We start from the raw sequence: 24,162 nt of genomic DNA, 5'->3' as shown, positions 1-24,162 counted from the left end.
AAAATGCGAAACGGACCTAATACCGCGGAAAATTGCACCGCGTCGCAAAAGTGACGGCGACGACGGTTCACGATGCCATTCCTGCGAAATTGCAGGATACGCTTCACCGCGTCCCCTGCACCGATGGCGCGATGTGCATAACGATAAGAAGGCGACGACGACGACGCACCGGCGACAGGTGGGACGTCACGGAGTCACTCGGCAAATTGATTGATGCGATACTACCGCCGGGCGATACTAGTTATTAATTTAGTTTATCATTCCATAACGTTATCGCCAAGTTCACGAGGCGTGACGCGACTGCGAATTTCGCTAGCCGACTTGAATGCTAAAACGTCCGATAAACGGCCTGGGAGAAACGGGAGGATTGCCGGGACCGACCGTTTGTTGTAAAAAAACGCCGTCGCGATATGTAAAATTATTATGAATATTATAATATCGTTAAATCGGGAAAGTCGATCGGGAGAAAGTCAGAGCGAGAGAACACACGCTCGATCTGAACTAGAAGCGGAGAAATGGCTCTTGTGTCGTATGGCCATTCTTTTCCCGGTACTAGAGTATTCATACCTGCGTCACGATTTAATCCGGTGCTTATATCCTTCCTTCCTCGCGAGCCGTAGCTCCCGATGAACGCGCGCGAAAGGAAACCTGCTCGCTACTGCGCTCCGACTTTTCTATACGTCACCTGTTCGTACTTCCCCTCCCGGGACGGGAGAGCGAGTTCCGAGAAACGCTCGACGCCGCCCTCGGGAAACCCCGACTTGGCGTCGTCGAACTCTATCATTTTCCAGACCGCGGTGCCTGGAAGTCGGCGCGGGCGCTACCCGTGCGCACTCGATGTCACTCGAGCGAGACCACCGCGAGGGCGTCTCTGGCGTCTCGGTCGTAGAAGCGTAGGGCTGACGCGGAAGACGATGCACGACGAGGACGAGGACGAGGACGCGCGAGGCACACTCGCGATGTCGAGTTCCCCGGAGAGCGGGCACACTCCGATCGGCATTCCGCCGCCATCTACTTCCCTCCTCGTCGTTTCGCTTCTGCCGCTTATCCCGCCAACAGGAACCACAGGCAATTAATCATAAAAGGCACGCGGGTGTTCCGATGAGCCACACTACCATGAAGTAACCAGTATCAGCGGGTATCGGTGACGGTGAGGAGATGCAGGAGCCGAGCGACGACAACGACGACGACGACGACGATGACGACGACGATGACGACGATGATCGCGACATGTAGAAAAAGGGATCCGCAGAGATAGGGATAGAGTGAGGGAGATGGGGGGGGAGGGGAAGAATGTGCAGAACCGGTTTCGCAGGGGGGGTTTCGTGCCCCCTCGACAACCCGACGAGCGCGATCTGTCTGGGCTTTGCTCGCCACCATCGTCATCGTCGTCATCGTCGTCATCGTCGACATCATCATCGTCGTCGTCGTCGTCGTCGTCGTTGCTGACTCGGGTCGGCTCGGCTCGACTTTTTCTCCTCCCGCGAGAGTGCCTTTGCTCCGGTGCACTACCTACCTACCTACCTACCTATCTACTTACCTACCTACCTACCTACCTACCTACCTACCTACCTACCTGCTCGTCCTGCCTGACTGCATGCGCCTCCTTGCCCTCTTGTCCGCCCATATCTACCTACCAATCTACCTGCCTGCCTGCAAGCACGAAGGGGCCTGCGGAATTCCCGACCGCGCCGCTTTTCACGAAGGGGGTACAGGCGAGACGCGAGCTGCGCTTGACTCGATACAGGGATGCAATCTTGCAGGAGATATTCCGCGATTACAGCATCGCGGTACATCAGCATAGAAAGAACAGTTTCATTGAAGCATCCAAACATTTGATACATAAGATACACATCAGAAAATAATCTTGTTGAGCCATCAAAATAATTATGTGGGATGTTTAAATTGGTTGCCAGAGTATAAAAAAATGTTGCAGTATTAGTATTATGCTTAACAATCTTCATAATTATTTTGATGGCCGCTGAAATTATTTTCAGATTCTTATTTAATTAAAATTTTTGACATATATATAAAAAAATCATTTTTTCTATATATATAAATCTGAAAATAATATTTTGTTAAATCACTAATCATTAATATAATTATATGGGGTGTTTAAAAAAACTTATAAAAATAAACAACTGGAACAATTTTACAATATTAACATATTTAAACATTTTATATAAGTATTTTCTGTATCTGTATCTGGTCAAATTTTTAAATATTTCAAAATCATTTTTTGATAGGCATATTTTTATTTTAAAGTAGATATGCTATAACTTTTCTCTTATTAAATTAAAAGAGAAGTGTCATCTCGTTAGTTTAGCTATTCGCTAATTTTTGAGTAACAATTTAATATTAACAGAATTGACACTATTATTTGGTATTAAAGATAGAACTGTCTGTATAACATTTTTATATTTGAACGTGATTCAACACGCTTTAACTTAAAACACCAATAATTTTCTTGCCCCATAATTTCTCATTTAGATAGAACATTTGTGGCGAAGAAGCGAGAATACTCCAACACTACGCAAAAACTCTGCGGTTTTATGCGGTGCGTAATAGTGAGGAAAAAAATGGAATGAGATGAAATTGCATTAAACTTGAGATTGCGAAAGTCTGGCGTTAAGTATCGTAAAATCTTTTTTTTTTTCTCTCTCTGTAATCTATCCTCGCTAGAGACTCGTACTCGACTTTCTGCCTTTAGCATTGCCGCATTCAGCCCCGAATCAATTTAATATACTTTCATCCTTAACATTTTAATGAAAAAAAGAAGGACCGAAGAACTTGAGAGACGAAGGAATTCCGTATCAAGTAAAGCATTCATGTTCGATCTCCAACATTGTCCCTCGAGTCGGTTTAATGTATCGCGAGCTGTAATCTCAACATGCCGCCCTGACATTTTGATGAAGGATGGGCGCGACGATACGAACTTTAATGAGCTCTCGAGAGCCTGAAGAGCCGCAGAAGAGCCGTGAAAGAGAGATAATCCGAGAGCGGAGCGACAATATGCTTATGCAAAATGTCGATAATGCTATATATACAAGAGGATCATCGATTAACGCGACTCGACATCAACGACCGAGGGTGAAAAGACTCCGGGCTGCGAAATCACCCCTTCATGCTTTTTCCATCGTGACGCGTTTCACCGAATCGAGCCGAGACTCGCGAGCGGGCGCGAATCGCGATCGCGGTTTCCCGCACCGGCGGGATGACGAGCGTGTGTCTGCGAGCGTGTTTTACCACCGCGATTGCCAGCCGCGAAGATACGATTATCGGCATGGAGAGCCGAGAGCCGATCGATCGACCGGCCGGCTTCGTTGGCCCCGGCACTGACCTTGGAAGCGCGAGCCTTCGAGGCTCGCCAGGCGCGCCTTTAGACGACGCGAGCTGCTTTAAAAGCAGCACACCTCGCTCCTTTCATCGCGTCACATCGCGCCAACGGAGGAACGCAGGGGTGTACTCCCGAAAAAGCTACCACCGAGTTGCTATTGTCGCGGCTGTGCTCGCACAGAGCGGCAAGTGACTTTCTGCCGCGTGCAGAAACCCTCCCCCCCCCCTCTCTCTCTCTCTCTCTCTCTCTCTCTCTCTCTCTCTCTTTCTCTCTCTCTCTCTCGTCTTTCACGGCGGCCGATATTCTTGTTTCGAAAAAGGAACGAAGAAGATGCTACATCAGGACAGCGAAGTTCCTCTCTAGTTTGCACCTGCGGTGTCGTGTTGGTAATTCATAGATGATGGGATCTGCAATGTTATTTAATGTATAATTTTATTCGAGACTTTAAATCGCGATTAAAGATGTAGAAAATTTGTAAAGAAAGATTTTCGCTATGTAAGATATAAGAATAAACGAATACTTCTATAATTGCGAATACTTCTATAATTCACTTTATTCACTTTATTTAATTTATGTTTATAATTTGCAATGCTATCAAATTACACAGAGCAAAATTTTATAATAACGTATTTATACAAATGTATTATAGATAATGTTTGAGTCTTGAAATGGTTTTTCTTTTATTATATATAAGAAAGACAGTTTTGTTGAAATATTTAAAATTTTGAACGAATATGAAACTAATTTTGAACTATTAAAATAATTATAATAAGATACTTAAACTTAATATCGCAAAAATATCCTAACAATTTAAGTATATTATAAAATTATCTTAACAGTCCAAAAAAATTATTTTCTTTAGTTCCGTATTTGATCAAATTTTTATATGTTTTAGCAAAATCGTTCTTTTTTTTATGAGTATAGATTATAAATCATTTAAAAAGAAAAATTTTATACAGATTTTATAAGGATCCATAAGCTCTTAGAAGAATAAAACGTGTATAGCTTTAAAATTGTATTCACCCCGCGCGATTAAATGAGAATTGATAATTATATTAATTAATCAGAAGAGGATAAAAAAAATAATTTGCTATAATCACGGTTTTTTATTTTTTTCTTTTTACACATCATATTTTTATTTCTCTCGTAATTTCATGAAATTACACAGCCTATGAAAACACGATAAAAAAATTAAGAAGACAAGATATTGCAGAAGAAAAGTAAAAACAACCCAAAATACACTCAAAATAAACAACTCAAAATAAAAACACCCTAAACATAAGAGCATAATGCCTATTTGATACTAGGTGCATCCTGATCCGACTACACTCCTGCGAAAGAGAGTGCAGGACGAGTTTCTAGCAACTTCCACTGGAGAATACAAAGTCACAAAAAATTCTATGCATGCTCTCGTCGGTCAGACCACCTGCCCATAACGATAAATTCCAAGACAAAGAAATTATTCAGAATATATTCATTCGAACTAATCTACGATATAAATACGTAATATGATGTAATAACTGGATTGTTTCCTGTACAACGAACTCTCGACTTCGTGTATCTTTTAATCTATGAATCTGTAAAACTTTATTCTTTCTTTTACATCTGATTGTGTACTCGTTATCCAAGCAAATATTTAACACTCACTTTCAGACTCACCCTCGAGATTTGATATTAAATTACAAATTCAATTATTTCACAATTTTCTCAATACGGAAGATTAATGCCACGTCAATCATTTTGATTTACGTGATATCGATTCGATTTTGTATTAATTAATCTATCTTGATTGCAAAAAAAGATATGATGAAATATTCTATATCAAATATTCTATAATATTATAATCTAAATATGAATAAAATGCAATAATACTGGCTATCGTAAATTTTCAATCGCTTTTATAATTAAAATAAATGTTTATGTTAAGCAGAAATCTTAACTGTTTAACATGTTCATACTTTAGTAGAAATCAATTTCCTTTATTATATATCATGTTCTTTTATCTGTGAAAATCTTTGCCGATCCTACCTTTTTACGTATCAATTATCGACAAATCTCTTCGTATGCATACTACTAAAAAAGTATAAAAAGTATTACCACTAGACACAAATCTGATAGAATAATATGAATCGCCAGTTTCCGATCCTTTATAACCACGATAAACATTTATTGCTGACAAAAACCAATTCCGCTTATTACAAACGATATTGTAATAGCATTCTCTCGTGGGAATAAAGTTGACAGGATATTGCGTAATTATTATCATTTTCCTTCATATTCACTATGAGATTTACATGATTTACGTGATCAATCACTGGCGTTTGCTACTTCAACGAATTATTCAGCTCGCGCTATTACGAGCCCCTGAATTGTTTTATTGGCAGCGAGATCTTGATCCGAAATAACATTGTACGATCCTTGAAACTGAAAGTCAATATCATACGCATGTGCAATATCTAATGTTAAATATGAGGTACAAATTTTCTACATGCAAAACGAATAAGGAGTACTTTCAGTTGCGCATCACCTCGATTAGCGATTGTCGCTTCTATACGTGTTGCAAGATTTCTCATCAATCTTCGCCTTGACTTCTAGGGACAGAGAAAATTCACCGATCGGAACGCATGTTCTGTGTGTAAATATAGCAATAAATGACGATTCACAGCAAGATTGATGATGTTGCGGGCACTAATCATAGTGGGATTTCAGTAATCATTATCGATCCTCGCGTTCATTTGTGCAATCCTCTTGTCAATCAGAAATAGTTACATCTATTAGACAGATGTTACTGTCGATGATTTCAATTATTCTGAAATTTTACGTAGACGGAAATAACGGTTTTCCTGAAATATCTAAAACTTTAGTTAAATACAAATCTGAAAATAATTTTGTTACGCCATCATAGGACGCTTAAGCATGATGACAAAAAATGTTGATATTTCAATAATCAATTTGTATCCTACATAATTATTTTGATGGCTCAGAATTATTTTCAGATCTGTTTTTGAATAAATTTTTAGATACTTCAGTAAAATCACACTTTCCATGCAGCGATGAATTGTTCACCTACACGGAAGAACAACTTTGAAGTATCTAAAAATTTAACTAAATTTGAAAATAATCAGAGATATATATATATATATATATATATATTTTTAAATTCATCTATAAAAAAGGGGTGAAAATATTATCGTAAGTAATAAGCATAGCAACAGGCAGTACTCCGCTCGCGACACGCGAATAACCCCGAGGGATTTCACATTGACCCTCGCCCTTTTCCGGACCGAGCGTGCAAGATCGAGCCAGGGGAAGAGCGGAAGGGGTGAGTCCGAGGCGGATTCCGCGGGTCACGCTGAGCGTGACCATGTTGAATTAACGCACGCTGGAATCTGCCGTCTGCGTAGCGTCGATCGTCGATCTCTCGCGGATCGACGATCCTCGCGGACAAGAGGAGCGTCCTCCCCGCGATGCTCGCGGAACCCAGACGAGGGGAGGGGGAGGGCAGTGGTGGCGGCGCCGCGGTGGTGGATCGTTTCGCGCCCGCTCGCGGGCGCGAGCGTGGAGCACAATTCCTGGCTGGCCGATGGAAAGTTGGCCTGCGTGTTGCCCGTTGGCCGTGCCATAGGAATTTAAACGGGGATATAAGTATAAGAACGCGGAGACGGGGAGTCGTTCGCGGTAGTGTGAGGTACAAACGCGCCACGACACCACACCCAGCGTGCCCACCGTCGCGACAACGAGGGACGACAACGGGAACAGGCCATGCGCATCGCGGTGATCGTGAGTACTCAACGAGACGTCAACGCCAAAAGTGTTTTCCAACTGCGCGCGTCCCTTATCTCGCGATCGTCGCCGTCGCTGCCACCCCGCGGAAAAATAATTTGCGAGTTAGAAATCTATCCCGCGAGTTCGAATTTCTGATCTGACAAAATTAGTTTGACGAACTAACATTTAAATTATCCCCATTCTCTGTCTCTCTCTCTCTCTCTCTGTTCAATTCAATTTTTCACGCATTCCTCTCCTCTCTAACATTATTTCATATTTCGCATACATGAAATCGATTGGATGTTCCTTAAAATTGTGTACGTATATTCTGAAATAAAATATGAAGATGTAATGAAGTGGAATAGAAGAATTTATATTATATTTTAAATTTAATTCAAGATTTAAATTAATTGTTTAATAATTGTAAGTTATAAATGGATTAGAAAATTTGAAGAACGTAAAAAGTTTACGGTTTTGCAAAAATTTTTATCAATCGGCTGATTTATATATATTTTTACATAGTTACATTAGTTTACAAACTGCTTCTTTACATTTTATCTAAGTTTATTTAATCTAAAATTTAGTTAACTTATAATAATCGCGTTACAAATAAAATATTTAGAATATTGAAAATTCATATTTTTGCAAAGTAAATTCTTATCAATTGGTTATGATTTATTTTTTACAAGTTGCTTTTTACATTTTAAGCTATAAAAAATCGGATATATCTTCTTTCAAGAATAAACTATTATTGCGATATTTAATATTTTTTTTCGATGATATCCTTTTTTTTTATTTTTCTATAACTATTTTTCATAATCTGTCATATAACATATTACATTACTCCTAATCGATAATATCTCTAATTACATGTCTTTCAAGATATAGCGCTTATGTATATTCATATTAGCATAATGGTACCGCAATCAAATCTTACATAATATATCTATCGAATATTTTAGTTACGTAACACGATATTTTATCACAAACATGATCACACTTAACACTTGTCAATTCTCCTTTTCGACACGAAATTCATTACATAACGTTCGATAATAATTTTACTTTTTGAAATTATTTTATATTATATAAAATAATGCCATATAAAATGATTATATAAAATGATTAACATAATAGCGACATTTATGTAAAATAATTAACGACAGACTCGTCGTGTTCGAAAGGTGCATACGATTTCTTTTTTTCGCAGCGGTTTCATTTGTTCCTCGTGTTTTGCTATTTCCTCGCGTGTACCATCGCGAAATTACGTTCGCTTTCTTTCATGCGCGACTCCACCTGTTCCGGGCACTTTCATCTTTTAACCCTCGAGTGGCACAGTGAGATTTCAGCAACGTAAACGATGTCAAGCCGCGCGATGGACATTTAAATACTGGTACCACAAGCTACGTCGAGTACGTAGTTACGTAGTGTTCTACATATTGAATTCTTTCAGCGCTCGAACTCGCAATTCTAGTGCGCTTTTTAAGTAGAGTAATCCACTTGACGAAGAAGAGAAAGGACTGTTGCAATTTAGACGGAACGCGAATATATACATCGCGCATATTTGTTTGCCATTGCGAATAAATTCCAACCTGCCATTAGTTTAATATCTCGAGGAGAAACAGATAAATGGATGCATTTATTATGTACATTTTGGTCGGCATTCCTTCGTTCCATGAAAAGCACAACACATTATAATTAAAAGTAAAAGATATTTAAGTGAAGAGAAAGGTAGTAAGGAAGAGAATTTTATTAGGAAAAAAGAGCTAATTTATTAAGGCGTTTAAATTTAACGTGCCACGCGTCTGAGAAATAATTAGAAGCCTATAAGCGATTAAATCGACCGCTTTGATCAGTGTAATATGACTTAATTTTTTTGCGCGTGGAGTATTGCACGTGCAGATAAAAAAATTAATCTTAAATCGAGACAAATATTTTCGTATAAGCAACAATATTATAATTTTCTTCTAGAAAAATTTCAATCTTGATTCAATTGAATTTTTATCGATGCAAATATAAATATAATATATATGATGATTTTTTTTTAGTCTTGAATCGAGCAAAAGTACTCGCATCAAATCAAATCAAATCAGGATCAAAATTTTTCTAAAAAAAAAAATTATAATCTTCTTGCTTAATATATGAGAATATTTGTCTTGGCTTAAGATTAATTTCTTTGCAATAAAAAATTTATCAAAATCGATAGGAAAGGGATGTTTTGCAAAAGATACTCGTTTGTTCTCTCTCGTTAGATTCACAGTAAGCCCTCCGTAAGCCCTTCGTAAGCCCTCCAATCTATTCCTCGGAGACAGCCGAGACAGAAGTCCGCGCACCCCGATCGACGTCGGTGAAGGCCGAAAATCGTCAACGAGTCTGGCGAGCGCGAGTGAAAGCGCCCGGCAAGAAAGTCGTGGACAAATTATTCACTGTATTCCGCGTAAACGAGTTGCGCGCGTGCCCCGACTCGGAACCGACGATGTAAGAAACGAATTCGCCGACTCGACTCGGCACAGCTCAGATTTTGTCCGCCTCGCACCTCGCCGTCCGAGTTGCATTCCGACCGCACCGTGTGCGTCGTTTTAAACGCTGCTTAATGCACCGTTTTTGGACGATTACAGTTCGATCACACATCCATTTTCACAGACATCTGACGATAAGAGTTATGAATTCACTTTCTATAACCATAATAAATATAATTGTATTAAAGTGCATGGATGTGTAACATGGATAATTATATAAATGTATAGAAAACATAGGCGTTTAGATAATATAAAGACATACGATTTATGATAAGATTCTATTTCTGTAACATGGTATATCTTGCAAAGAAAAAACGATTTTGCTGAAATATCTAAAAATTTGGCCAGATACAGAATTGAAAACAATTTTGAAGGACTATCTAAGATGTTTAAGCGTAATAATAATGTTGCAACAATTTTTAATATAACAAATCAAATTGAAGTAATTCTCTTGATAGCCTCATAATTATCTTGATAGCCCAATAAAATTATTTTCAAATTTATATGATCTGATCAAATTTTTAAATAATTTTTAGATTCCAGTAAAATTGATTTTTTCTTATGTACATCATATAAAATTTGTTTCAAAATTCAGGGCATTATTTTGTTCGTGGTTTTACGTACCGTTAATAGAAACAATAAAATAATTAGAATATATATATTGATGCCAATTATAAATTATCTAACACAAACCAACAAATTCATCTCAATTAATAATAAAACAGCGAAAGTTCAGTTTATCCTAAGACGTATCCAAGATTCAAGAGGACTCTTAGGAAAAATCGCTTATGCAAATAATATTATTATTCACGCGCTTATAAATGACAAATAGAGAGTTCGATTTCGCGATAGGAATAACGATGAAAGTGAAACAGATAGACAGTCACCTGAATTTCTATCGCGGTTTCTATTTTTCAACGCAATGCATAATGTTCATCTACTTTTCGCCCTTCCCGCCCCTTCGGAGCGCCGCGGAGCCGTCGGTTGACGCGGTCGTCATTTAAATGTCACGCCGATTAAAACAGTTACGCGAATTACTTATGTGGGATGCCTGCGTGCACTACCTGCGTGCACTTAAGGCCGAATCGAATCACTTTCTCTTTTCTCCCGAACGCGAGACGCGGTGCCGATTTTACGTATGCGGCCAACCGCCGCGCCGGTGCGGTGCGGTGCGCAAAACCGGAATAATGCCGCGCGATCCGGAACGTGTTTCGCGTAACGCGTTACACGCGCTCGAACGGCGTTGCCGTTCATTGATTCCCGAGTGCCTCGAGATATCGAGCAATGATTTTTTTTTTTTTTTTTTACTTCAACAACGATCGCTATTATTAGCGCCATCCTGATGGGGCGTGCGCGGTCCGGCGATAATACTCGTACTTGAATCCTCGACGGAATTATCCGGTGAAAAGGTTCGGAAAGAGGTTTTTTACCGATCGCTATCGATTTGCTTCATTATGTCTTTGGAGAAATCACGGGACGTAGATTACCGCTGCGATTTAAAGAGCGCGGCGGGTAGTAATTTATTAAATAGCGTTTTCTTCGAGAAAATCGCGCCTCGGAACCTCGGGTAAAACAAAATGTTAACGCGCGATGTAGCAATCGTCGCTTATCGTAATATTCTTTTTTCCGCGGGGTATTACGGTCATTAGCGATTCTCGAGACAGCGATGTGTTTAATTAAGACTTTACATCAGGAGTCGGCATACTTTTCCTTAGAAAGAACAGTTTTGCTGAGGTATCTAAAAATTTAGCCTGACGTAGATTTAAAAATAATTTTGTTGGATCATCGAAATATTAATATAGGACACTTAAGCATGATAAAACTACGAAAATGTTTGATATTCTACCAAATAACATCCTACATAATTATTGCGATGGCTCAATAAAATTATTTTCAAATTTGTTTCTAAATTTTTATATAGTTTAAGCATAATAAGTCATTTCGGTTCTGCGAATCAAATCGAAGATATTAGATATACTAAGAGAGCAAATTTTCATAAACTTTTGATTGACTAAATTCAAAATGCAATGAATATAAACAGCATTACAGCCTCGTCGATTTATTATATATCAATATTTACCTTTAATTCCATAATTAATTTCATAGTTTCGGAGTCAAGCACGCGGCCAGAAAGGTCGCAATCGATGAATGAAATTGTGTAACTTGGAGGAATCCTCCTTTCCAGTTCTTGGCGTGCGCCGCCGCGCTCTGCACGGCACAGATCCAGGATGGACCGAGGGGATCATCGATCCCTTTACGATCGACACGCTATCAGAGATTACCACCCCCTCGACCAGGCGGCACCGGACCGGCCCTCTTCCCCCATCAACGATTTCGTCGGCCGATCTCCTTCAAGTAATCCTCTGATGATTAAATCGTACATTTAATCCGAAATGGGAATCCGGGATGGTTAATCGTGCTGAGCTTGGGAGAGAGTTTAATAGATAAAATCGTCAGGTTTGCTCTAATTAATCTTGATAAAAGATCTCTTCTTAATTTTTCTCTCTCGTAAAAAAAAAAAGACATCGATATCCATGACGTGTGAGTTTGCGAGATTTTTTTCTTCGATCGGTATGCAATCTTTGTTGGAAAATTTAGTCACAACGAATATAAATAAATCGTGCATTAAGAATGTTCGCGTAACCCAGCTCTGCGCGACTAAAGAACTACTTGAGCTATTGGAAAGGCAGGAAAACCAGTTTGGGCGACGCCGTATTTATTTGAGAGGTAAAGAATGAACCGATATGCGCTGCTGAGTTAATTAATCTAACGGGCCGCGGCCCGTTCGTGCAACGTTTCGTGAAAACGCTGCGCCGAGAAGGAAGTACGAAATTACTAATTACGCGTATTCGAGGGAATCGCCGGATTACGCAATATTAATGTACGAATCCGTCGCTTCAGGCTTGTAGGTCGAGGCAAGAAAGCCCGAATACCGTTCCACGTGAGCGACTATGCAAATACGCAAGTGCATGTTTAACGCCGTAAGTGGTAAGAAGGAAAATAGTCTTGACATTTCCATGTATTCCACTCCGAATTTTTTTTTTTTTTTTTTTATTTGAAAAGCAAGACTATGTCTGCCTTTGTGAAAAGCGTGACTAATGTAATCTAACAATAATTCGAAAATGACGGGAAGTTTCTAAAACTATAGATATGTAAGCACGATTGGAGAAATCGCTAAGAAATCGCTCGACGCTTTTAATTCCAGGCCTCGCGCAGATGACGCGCCCAGTACGTTCCGTCCCCTCCGGCCAAGTTTGCCGGGGGGCGCATCTCCATTCCCGCATCACGTCAAGCCGGTGAACGAGGAACCCGATGAGGAGGAGAATCTGTCCGTCCGCGAGGAGGAGGCGGAGAGCCAGGAGCACAGGAATCAGGAGAGCGAGGAGGAGCTGAGCGAGGAGGTGCTGCGTACGGTGCCGAATCCACCACCCCCGAGAGCATCCCCGGTGGTCTCGTACCGTCCGCCCCAACCGGTGACGCCGTCGAACGTCAGGGTGAGCCCCGCGACACCCCCGCCACCGCCGCCCATTCAGTACCGTCCGACGCCGAAGCCCACGAAAGCCCCGAGGAAGCAGATCATCGACGATCTCACGTTCCAGCAACCGATCAAACCGCCGCCCAAGCCGGTGAAACCGTCTCAGGCTTATGAAATCCGCGGCAAGAAACCGGTGGCACAGGTAAACAATTTCATCGAAGATTTCCCGAGATCGAATAAATTCTTATTCCATCGTTTTGATTAAAAAAAAAAGAAAGCTCTTATCCGTAGTTACATAAATTTCTATTTCTCTCGAATTGTAGAAATCGCGCGATCAGATACGATCCGAGAGTACGAAGTGATTGATAGAGTTTTGAAATCGAACGGTGAAAGCTGGAATCTGGCTGTTATAGTCATTTTTGTTTCAAGATAACACTGTATAACTCATAAACACGGTCAGAGAAAACCTGTTCACGCTCGTTACGCAACGTCTCCAGTCAAATTTGTGAAATGACACACTCGGTGTCTTTCATGTGCTCATTATAAACAAGTCTTAAAACCACTGCGAACGAACAGACTTCCAGGTAAAAATCTATCAAAGATTTTATATATATATATTATATAAAGTATACAAAATATACAAAAAAGAAACATTTGAAGAGTGAGAACGCATGTACGTGGTATATAAAATTATAAATAGACTTTCATCCTGGAAGCTAACGCGAATTATGAAATATTCAAAGCTGACTTTACCGCACGATGAATAAAAGATTCTTCTTCTCGAGAAAGATTTAATGATATTACAAACAATATTTTATAGATTATCAGACGATATCGACACGATAATGCGGATGGTTCTATCACATGGGGCTTCGAGAACGACGATGGATCATACAAAGAAGAGACGATCGGCATGGATTGCATAACAAGTGGTAAATACGGGTATATCGATCCGGATGGTATCCGACGCGAGTACACGTACGAGACCGGGATCAAGTGCGACGAGCAACAACGAGAGGAGGAGGAAGAGGGTTTCGTGGATTACCAGGAGAACAAGTTAGTGCTCCCGGACGGAAAGACCATCGATCTCTCGTCGATGGGCAAGAAGCAGGCGCGCCGGCCTCAATTCCAGTATAGAAATTAAGGCAGGGATTTGAAACTCGCATTTAACATACTCGCCATCGCCCTTGTCGCAATTAACGCGTAATCGTATTTCATAACGTGAAATCTTTCATTTCTTAGGCTAAAATTAGGGTTAAATAAATAAATTAAGATTAGCGGTACAAGTAATGTAATTTCATGTAAGATTATGCATTTAGTGTATATTAGATTTAATAAATAAGATAATAAATCGAAATATTGGAAACATCATCAGCGTAAAATAATCGTATCTCCGAAAATACATTGAGACAAGTCTCCATAATTTGATTCGCCGCATAATAAGAAACTCTAACTCGATCTATCTGTCAATTATGAAGAAATTATATTTATCTATTAATATCCATCGATACAATATCAAAGCGACGGAAATGGACAAAATCATGATGACATAAGTGGGACAATTAGAAACTTTCACAAGAGGTAACATTCCTCTATTCAGAAATCAAGCCCATTTATAAAGATAACTCGTAATTTTATTTGATATGTCCGTAATATATATATATATATATATATATATTTGTACGAACGTTTGACAAAGTATATCCCACATGAAAGTAATCGGAAGTGAATTAATTTCACGTCCAAGAATCAATGATTTATTTCGTTGACTACATTTACCGACGTTGAGACTTTATTTCGCCGATCATTATTATACATAATAATATCCACGTCAAATTCATCATCAGATTTTTAAGACATTGATATAAATATATACCACATTGTGTACATATCGAGACCACATGTTGTACCTTAGAGACTCGAGCTTGGATAGAAATAACAAAACTAATAAATATATACAGCTTATGTGAATCGCAACAGACAGAGAGAATATAGTACTCTTCGATATATCATAACAAATTATTCTCGTTCGCGACACAGAGAAATTGTCGTGAGATTCTCATTATGCGAGATTTCACATATTTGTTAACGCGATATGATGACGAATGCGGCAGATATGTTCGTTGCGAACCAAACAACGCGTCTATACGTGTATATGTGAACACACTACATTACTTTCTTGCATCCCCTGTACAGTTTGCGCAGTCGTAGCTCTGTACGCTTGATCCCTCCGTGCCTCCTTGCCAAGCGCAATATCGAAATCTAAAAGATCTAAATGATAGTCTAAGACGGCTACACACGACGACAAAGGGGAAAAATCTCAATGTTCTAATATCTTAACTTTTGCATCCTCTTTCCTTATTCGCAAACGGCCAAAATCTTTGTGATTTTATACAGAAATAACGCTTTTAAATGGAATATTCAACCAGTTCTTTTAAGGCTTCTGAGTAATCAGCTAGGAATTCCGCGTTGATAGCATTGCGGTAAAAATTAGAAGCTTATTTATCTTATCCTTGCCCTTGTTTTCTCTTTATATTAAATTAACAACGAAATTTTATTGCACCTATTTTCGTTATTAAATGCTTAATTATGCAGATATAACTCGTTTTGTACTTATCAAATTTGTAAAAATGGACGACAGCTAAAATTAACTTTGAATTTATATGCAAAAGCATATTTTTCACTTCTTTCAACAGCTATCAAACCGTGTGTTTTTCTACCTGAACAGATTTCATTTCATGTGCCTTTTATAGCTATTTATTAACTATTACGAAGGGAAAGGATAACAGCCGTCCATTTTCATAAATATCTTAAAGCCATCTCAAGTGTCGTTTTAGTCAAATTTTTCTTCATTTGCAAACTAAATGCAATAAATTTCATTGTGTCATTTCTTCTCTATGATGTCATGATTCTAATATGGCTACGGCAACGAATCAGGAATAGTCTTAGTTTTAATTAGCCTTAAGTTTTAGAATAAAAATCGAAGGAACTGGAAACATCCTATTAATAATAATAAAAAAAATAAGATAGTTGATCCAATTGCGAACAAGGATCCAGAGGATTAAAATAGATCTAATACTCCCAACGGCACTCGATATCGCGCTAAAATGCGCCCGGGCATCATCATTTACCACTACCACGATGCTTAAAATGTCGCCTCGGTTCCAACAATAATTTAAAATACGGATTCAACAAGTTTCGAAACTTGTTGCTATAACTTGTTGTGTATGTGTATGTGTGTGTATATGTATATGTATATGTGTGTGTATATATGTATATGTATATATATATATGTATGTATATATATATATATATATATATATATATATATATATATATGTACACATATATCATCGCATAAATAACAGTCGAGCGAAAGTAAAGACGCGGCGAACATTATTACAAAATATTAACAATCGTTGTACGATGGCGCGCACGATGGCCTTCTTCTTCTTGTTAGAATATAAGTTAACGGTACGCTATGGCGTAGTGTAGATTATTGCCTTGTTACACAGTACAAAAAGAAAAAAGAGACAAAAGGAAAGTCGCGTATACATGCGCGGGCATGGACAAACGAGCATATGCACGCACGAGCATGCACGGACACGCGCGTTGACATTCCGTGCGAGAGAAACGCACCGGAGTTACAAAAAGGGCTGGCCCCGCACAAAAGGTAACGATATGTGTCGATCGATCGAGCCGTCGGTCCAGTCGATCGACCGGTGTGGTCCATTTCACCGTGGGCCTCTCCTATCCTTGGATATCTAATACGCCGGACTGGTAACAGTGGATTTCGGCGTGTGTTGGCCCTGCGCCAACCCTCCGCTCTTCATCGCGTTAAACTTCAGCCAAGCGTCGTAGCCGTAGCCCACCATTGCGCAAAATCCAAAGAACTGCGAATAGTATTAAATGTTTAGATCTCGGTGTCAAGCATCAAAGAGCGTATTCATTTGTCTACTATTTTGAGAACGATCAAAAAAGTGCACCTAAGCAGTAAGAAACTTTAAGATAACCTGTTACATTTTAATTTTTTAAAATATCATCAATTTGTGATGATTTCTATCTTTCTCTGTTTCCACGAGAAAATTGCGTTTACGATACCCATTGCCGATACCTGGGGCAACAATATAACATATGCATCAAAGAATGTGTCAAAAAATTCTTACCGCTGCAACACCGAAAGCCTCCGTGTAACGCGCGTAGTCGGCTGCGAGAGAAGCGGCCAGCAAGTAAAACACAGTCCAAACTGTGCAGAATATGAATTCCTGAAATTATATGCACCAAGTTGCAGTATTTGGATGGAGAGTTTTCAATCAGTGGCGATAAGAATTTCGGGCGCGACTAAATTCATAGTATGTTAAACGTGCAACCTGTCGATACGAGATGTTACGTGACTACAAGAGACGTCTACATAATACCATGTAATCTCAACGTTCGTAAAAGGTCAATCTGATTATAAACGATCTTTGGTCCAGCGTCAACGATGATCTCATTACGTGATCTCATTACGATATCCGCGATCAATCGTTCAACCGTGAGTATAAAAGTCGGAGCGACGGGTCGGTTTTTAAATTCCTAGGCGTCGCGCGTAGAAACTTTCTAGTGAGCTTTCACTCCCCGGTCTTATTACATGTGGATATCCGTGTCATACTGGACCTGTTCTCCATATTTTTATTTGCTTTTATTTTAAGCGCGCCTTTACAAAGATAGAGGATCTCGCGACCAGGAGGCCGAATGACCTCTCGATTGATATATCGTTTGCGAGAGCAACGATGACTTACAATTTTAAGCCAAGGAATCCTAGAGAATTTCTCCACAATGTGGAATAGGTAGAGAACGAGCAGGATCCCCGTGAACCAGAAACCACCCATGGCCACAGTATTAAACCATCCTCCCCGGCTGTGGCTGCTCTGAGACGACACCGTTATGCATATAAATCCCAGGAGATTTAGTACCTGAAAGAAGACCCCAACGCGATTATCATTCATGAAAATTCCGCTGCTGCGCAGCTGAGCGAGCACGCATTGTGCATAAATACAAAGCTTCCCGGCTCTTGCAATCGACGTGAGAGATTCAAGAATCCATTATAACTCGTGACGCAAGTGGTCTTACGCTGCCCACCGTAATCCTAACTCACGCACGTACATTTTATACATAATATTTATACTACGTGTTTTAAACAGATCAAATATCACCTTTAACAAATTTCCTAATTCCTAATCCTTCTTCAATTAAATGACATCTTTACCTACAATCTTTTTTTACATCTTCGAAAGAATAAGCCACACATCTGTGATATCGAGAGTGATTATATCTTACATTTGACTGTGTAGATTTTAATTTATAATTTGGCATCTTTTATTAACGATAAATTCTCTTGCAAAATAACGTTGAACAACATTTCTCGTGAGTCACTCAATAAAATTAAACTAAACGGGTGTTACAACACTCACCACTTGCACGATCTTGAGAATGCCAGGCAATGTCCTCGCGTATGACGGATCAAATCGTATGTTGGGCTGAGTCGTTGTACTGGTGGTCGTCACGGTAGTCGTGGTGGTATGCTGCCCTGGGAAACCTTGATCCATCGTGTTGGGTTACTCTAAAACTGTAACGCAACAACACGGTATAGTACGCAATTCCGGATGTCTCTCTTGTTTCGCCGCTACCTGATCCGATACGCGCGAGGACGACGGCGATTCTTCGCAAGGGCGCGTCTTAAGTGGAACGGTCGACCGAGCATCGACCGGGCCACGCGAATGAGGGGATGAAGAAAAGATGGACCTTAAAATAAAGACGTGGCGTTTGTCACGACGTACAGATGCGCGCGCTCCGTGACATTTGCAGACGCGAAGCGCGTCAAACTCACACGAATTCGGAGAATGTTCGAAGGATGTCACAGAAAGTAGATTACGTATACACCCTTTATGCTCGAAATCATATCACGGTAAAAAAAAAAAAAAACATGGATCTTTTATGTTAAGAGATGTGTCGATTTAAACTTTTGTGTTAAACATGTTTATGTGTAAATTTAATACATATTTATTGTGTAAACTAAATTGTTGTTTTTTTTTTTGTGATTTTATTAACACTTAATTCAAGTAAAGATAGATATTGAAACAGTTCTAAAAAAAATATCCTTCGAACATTGCAGAATTTATATACGTTGTTAAACAATTTATTTAAAAACCGTTATTCTTTTCTTTGATTTTTCTTCGTTTCCCGAAAATTTTATTTTGGGAATTGAATAGACTTGCTCGGATAGAGGGTGAATGAACGTATCGATTTTCCCTTTAATATCAAGCATTCGAAATTGCGAAGAGTTTAAGACCGAGTATATCGTTTCAAACTATTCGTAAAGTAGTGCGTAAAGTAGTACGTTTTGCAAAATTATTTCTGCAAAAAATATCCGAGGAACGTACTTATGCAATTTCTGCATCGGGGATGCTCTCGTGAGACATCGGTGGATGTTGCAGAAAATAGCACACGCTCTGATATTTACTATCGCATCCAGCGCTATCGATCATACCCAAACAACTCGTCGTCTGTTTATAATTAAACGCATGAACTGTGAACGACGCGTCTCGCGAGTATATATGCCTTTGTGTATTTGCATCTAGTCGATTCATGACTTTCTTTACATCCTGGGAACTAGTACTCCGTTTACTTTTAACGATGACAAATCGCCATGGGTTGCTCAGCTACTTCTTCGTAAATGTTCTTGAAACTTTTGCATAAATTACGCACGTTTTATTAATATAGATTAATTTTAATCTCAGTTTAATTTTCTTTTTACCTCTTTTAGTTCTAAAAATTAGAAAAAGAATAAATTATGCCGAGCTTAGTTGGCGGAAAAGGACATTAATATGCCGCAAACTAATCAATTTCATTTTTATGAATATCTTAAAATAGATTATAAAATATATATATATATATATATATATATATAATACTATATAATAATTATATAATAAAATAATAAATCATAGAAATTTCCAAGTTTTAGTACTACTCAAATTCATTCCTATACATATGCGAAGGACATGCATATTTCTATCTGAACAAGTGATTATACCGCGCTTCCCGCAATTAACGTTCAATTAATGTCCTCCGCGCGGGAATCATGCGCGGGATGAAGGGAAGAGGGACTTTGGTCGTCGGGAGATATGCACGCTGAGAGAAAGAGAGAGACGGGGAAGATGAAAACGCCATCGCGGATCGATTACGCGGGAGCTATCGTGCAGGCGTTAAAGGCGTAAACGTTACGTCGACGATAACGACGCGGATGATCAATGCGTCTGGTGGCCTGGAAACCCCGCCGTCGAAATCATTTTCTGAAAATCACTTCAAACCGAAGAAATTACGATGAAAACAAGATCATTCGATCCCCTTCATTCCAGCCGAATAGCGCGAATGAAAACAAAAATATTTTGGCGAGTGCCAGCAAGTCGAGAAGGCACGTCGTCCGCATGAGAGACGGGAGACTCTCAAAGACGCTCTCGGGATTCGGGTTAGAGACCGCGGCATCTCGTTTATTATGTCACTCGAGACGCGTGCCGCGGGAATTACTTAATCTCGCAGCGTGAGGTCATCCCGACTGGAAATAGATAGTGACAGTTTGCGGCGAACGACAGTGCGAGGTGCGGCCGTGCACGTGGTCGTTAAATCCTCCCGTCACATAGGATGGGAAAGACGGGTGAAAATGTTCGTGCATGGAAAGAAGTATTTATCTAATAAGTATCTTTTGCTGAAGCACCTAAAAATTTGATCAGATACAAATTTGAAAATAATTTTGTTGAGTAATCAAAATCTATCAAAATTATGTAGCGTGCTTAACTATGATGCTGATACTGTAAAATTTCTAATAACTAATTTGAACGTTTAATATAAATATTTTGATGATCCAAAAAAATCAAAATTATTTCGATCTTTATGTAGTCAAATTTTTATTTCAACAAAATTATTCTCTCTGTGTACCATCGCTTTTTTTAAAGCCATTTATTAAAGCCAAAATTGATTGTTAATATCTACAATCTAGTGGCCATTCAGTGCCAGTAGTTCTTAACGACAGTGTTATCACCACATTATCATTGCGCAAGTCTAATATATGGCAGAAAAGCTGTACAATGTAACGATAACGACATCGTCGTTAAGAATAATAGAGTAGGCCTATAGACTACCCGTGATCGTTGATGGCAAATTACTTTGTTATTTAGAGATGAAAATCCTAATACTAAAATGCCGAGGTATAATAACAGTTTTTAAATAAGAGGTATTTAAAAGTGAGATTAAATTGTCTGTAATTTAATGAGGCATGTCACAGCTGTTAAATGCTATTACATGAAATGCATTACAAATTAAATATGACTTCATATCTTCAACGTGATGCGCCATGTCTGGGCGCATAAATTTCAGATAATTTAATTAATTGATTTTGAACTTTCCTTATTTAACAATTTATAGTTTCAGCATTTTGGTATTAGAATTTTTATATCAAAACGATTCCTCAAAGACTTGTTACTAACGAATGTCATTAACGGAAGGGCTATGATCTAATAAATATTCATTATCATTATGTATCGTTATGTATCATTATAATAAAAATACAAATTTTTAATATTTTATCACATAGCCCAAATTAATTAAAAAAAAAAATTAAGTTAGTATCAAAGTTCTAGAAAGCTAAAAATTGTTGCAAATTATCATTGTGCTTTAACACGTCACGCACAATTGAGTCACTTTAAATCGCTTAAAATTCGCTTCTAATTGGAATTTCATCATATTGTATTATTAATGATTCATATTTCATTTAATGATTCTATTATATCTCATTATGAATCCTACTATATTATTATTCGCACGTCACAAGCATAATATGAATTCTTTTTTTACGTCATCGGGATGAAGTTACAGTGTTACAATTCAGTCGATGACGGCAATCGATTCAAATCAGAACGGCAATCGATTTAACCAGAATCGCGTGATTATGGTGAAATTTTTAACCGTAATTAAAAATTCATTATGTCTAATTTTCCTTATGTATGTCGAATGACCAAAAGATCATTAATTATCCACATTGACACAACGTCATTACTCTCGATGAATTAACACTCTACGACGAATTTTTTTCGCCTGCGGAAAATAAATTACACAAATGGAAAATATTGATTAAATCAATGAGACTAAAAAAAATATACATTCATGGATACGTGAGCCGTTCAACATCATAAAAATCAACTTGATCGTAAATCGATCAATTTAGTCGGAATTTCATCAAAGCCATTCCACATAAAAATCGTGGCTCGAAAATCATGACTGGGGCCGTCTTATCTTGCGGTTGCATAGAGATATCGGTGAGTGTCGTGAGGAAGGAATGCACGCGAGAACGCGTGTGGGTGGTGAACTAATATTGTTATCACACGAGATATGGGATACGAATTTAACGACTCGACCCACACCGAGCCGACAGAGACCGCTGGGGTTCGATGGACGCGACGCCATCCTGAGAATCGATTTCTAAGGATCCGTTCTAGTTTCCATAACGCTCATCTCGCGCATCGAAATCGCACTACATCCTCGCAAGTGATTTAACCCCGATTTAAACGATTTATTACATCAGCTTTTTTTACGCCTTTTAAAGACGACATTCGTAATCCGATCTTAAATCTACGGCACACGACGCTATTTTTTTCGTATTAATTCGATGACGCGATCTAATAATCACGCACGATCCAACATTCATCATTCAGTAGTAATTTATTAGATCGCATCTGTGTTAACATGAGAATTAATTATTATCGTGGAAAAAATGATTTTGCTAAAGGCTCTAAAAATTTGGCCAGAAAATAATTGGATGTTGGATTATAAAAATAATTATATGGAACACTTAAGCATGATGATGCTGTAAAAAAACATTCTAGCGACCAATTTGAACGTCCCACATAATTATTTTAATGATTTTAATTATCAAAATTATCTTCCCAAAATTATTTTCAGATCTACATCTAATCAAATTTTTAGATATTTCTCAGCACGCAAAACGATTTTCTTTAATTATATATTTAATTCTTAAATATATGGATTTTATTTTACGATTATCTATTTCATCTATTTCACTGGCTAAGTGAACTTTTAAAATGACTTAAAATTTACAATTGAACCATGAATAATCATCCTAAAGGGAATTATTCCGAAAATCAATACACAGATAATAATACGATTATCCCCGGATTAAAAGTGTTCTAAAAAGCATCTTTCGCGTCGATCGTTAGACGCATACGATGCATCACACATGCACACGAACTTGTGATAAGCGCGCCTCTCGAGGTGCTCCTGTAGTCGACCGCAAAAATTATAACGTAAACAAATAAAAAACGTCCCTCGCGGCTTCCATTCGCGAGGCGAGACGGGAAAGTCGCGCGGGAGAGAATTTCGTCGACCCTGTTTTTCATTCCTGTTAATCTGCTCGCCCAGGTCAACCGAGTGTGAAGCTGTCAACGTAGTTTCTCTCATTCATTACCGCGGAACTACGCCCCGCCGCGCCACTCTCCCACGCTCAGGTGAGACGAGGACAGAGCGAGCGGACGATCGCCTACGCACGTCGAATTAGCGCGCGGCTACCTATCAACTTGCGTCGTGTCGTATCGCCTCGCGACAAAATCACATCTCCCCCGTAAAAGAAGAGAATCCCGAGAATCCCGAGAACGGCACGGTCCAGCCATCGCGAGATGATCCCGACGCGCAATACAAACGTTCCGTTTCCCCGCGAACAAACTGTTGTTACCTGTTCCACCTGTTACAGCTCCTCTCCGGTTATTCCTTCTCCTCCTGCTCCTCCTTCTCCTCTTCCTCCGTCGCCGCTTATCGCCTCGTCTCCTTTGTAACGACGACGCCGCTGCGCGTTTCCACCTTCTTCTCGTTTTCACCTTCGCCTCTTTCAGCGTAATTCAGTTCCGACCGAAGACGCACAAACAACTCGTGCCTAATTCACGATCGTTCACTGAACGCGAATCACCGCTCCGCATCCCGGCGTGTATCGCGGCGTTCCCCCTCTCCTCCCTACTTTG

General features: G+C 39.2%; 2 protein-coding genes across 4 annotated transcripts in view; one reads left to right on the top strand and one right to left on the bottom strand.

The window, feature by feature from the left end:
• The window catches only part of LOC105426720 (uncharacterized), a 20,519-nt gene extending 6,052 nt beyond the window's left edge, over window positions 1-14,467 (top strand). The window contains exons 1-4 of one of the 2 annotated variants that reach the window (XM_089075084.1): window positions 6,954-7,117; window positions 11,807-11,976; window positions 12,827-13,298; window positions 13,917-14,467. In XM_089075084.1, coding sequence (XP_088931210.1) covers window positions 7,100-7,117; window positions 11,807-11,976; window positions 12,827-13,298; window positions 13,917-14,240 — 984 coding nt within the window. In that variant the 5' untranslated portion in view covers window positions 6,954-7,099 and the 3' untranslated portion in view covers window positions 14,241-14,467. Of the gene's footprint in view, window positions 1-6,953; window positions 7,118-11,806; window positions 11,977-12,826; window positions 13,299-13,916 lie in introns of those variants that run through there. The other variant, XM_089075083.1, reaches the window with a different exon arrangement.
• On the bottom strand, window positions 14,371-24,162 carry LOC105426721 (CKLF-like MARVEL transmembrane domain-containing protein 4). 2 transcript variants are annotated; one of them, XM_011638087.2, is made up of 5 exons: window positions 23,880-24,162; window positions 18,550-18,704; window positions 17,878-18,051; window positions 17,263-17,361; window positions 14,371-16,989 (listed from the first exon to the last, which is right to left on the bottom strand). In XM_011638087.2, exons 2-5 carry the CDS (start codon window positions 18,682-18,684, stop codon window positions 16,861-16,863), a joined length of 537 nt encoding a protein of 178 aa, XP_011636389.2. In that variant the 5' UTR covers window positions 18,685-18,704; window positions 23,880-24,162; the 3' UTR covers window positions 14,371-16,860. The 2 variants fall into 2 exon arrangements, with proteins under 2 accessions (XP_011636389.2, XP_011636390.2); XM_011638088.3 differs by lacking the exon at window positions 23,880-24,162 and adding an exon at window positions 18,766-18,886.

The sequence above is a fragment of the Pogonomyrmex barbatus genome, unplaced genomic scaffold (genome assembly GCF_055798465.1).
Source record: "Pogonomyrmex barbatus isolate J1 unplaced genomic scaffold, ASM5579846v1 scaffold18, whole genome shotgun sequence".
Lineage (NCBI taxonomy): Eukaryota > Metazoa > Arthropoda > Insecta > Hymenoptera > Formicidae > Pogonomyrmex > Pogonomyrmex barbatus.
Note: the sequence above shows the minus strand (reverse complement) of the source record. Positions and strands in the feature narration are given on the sequence as shown.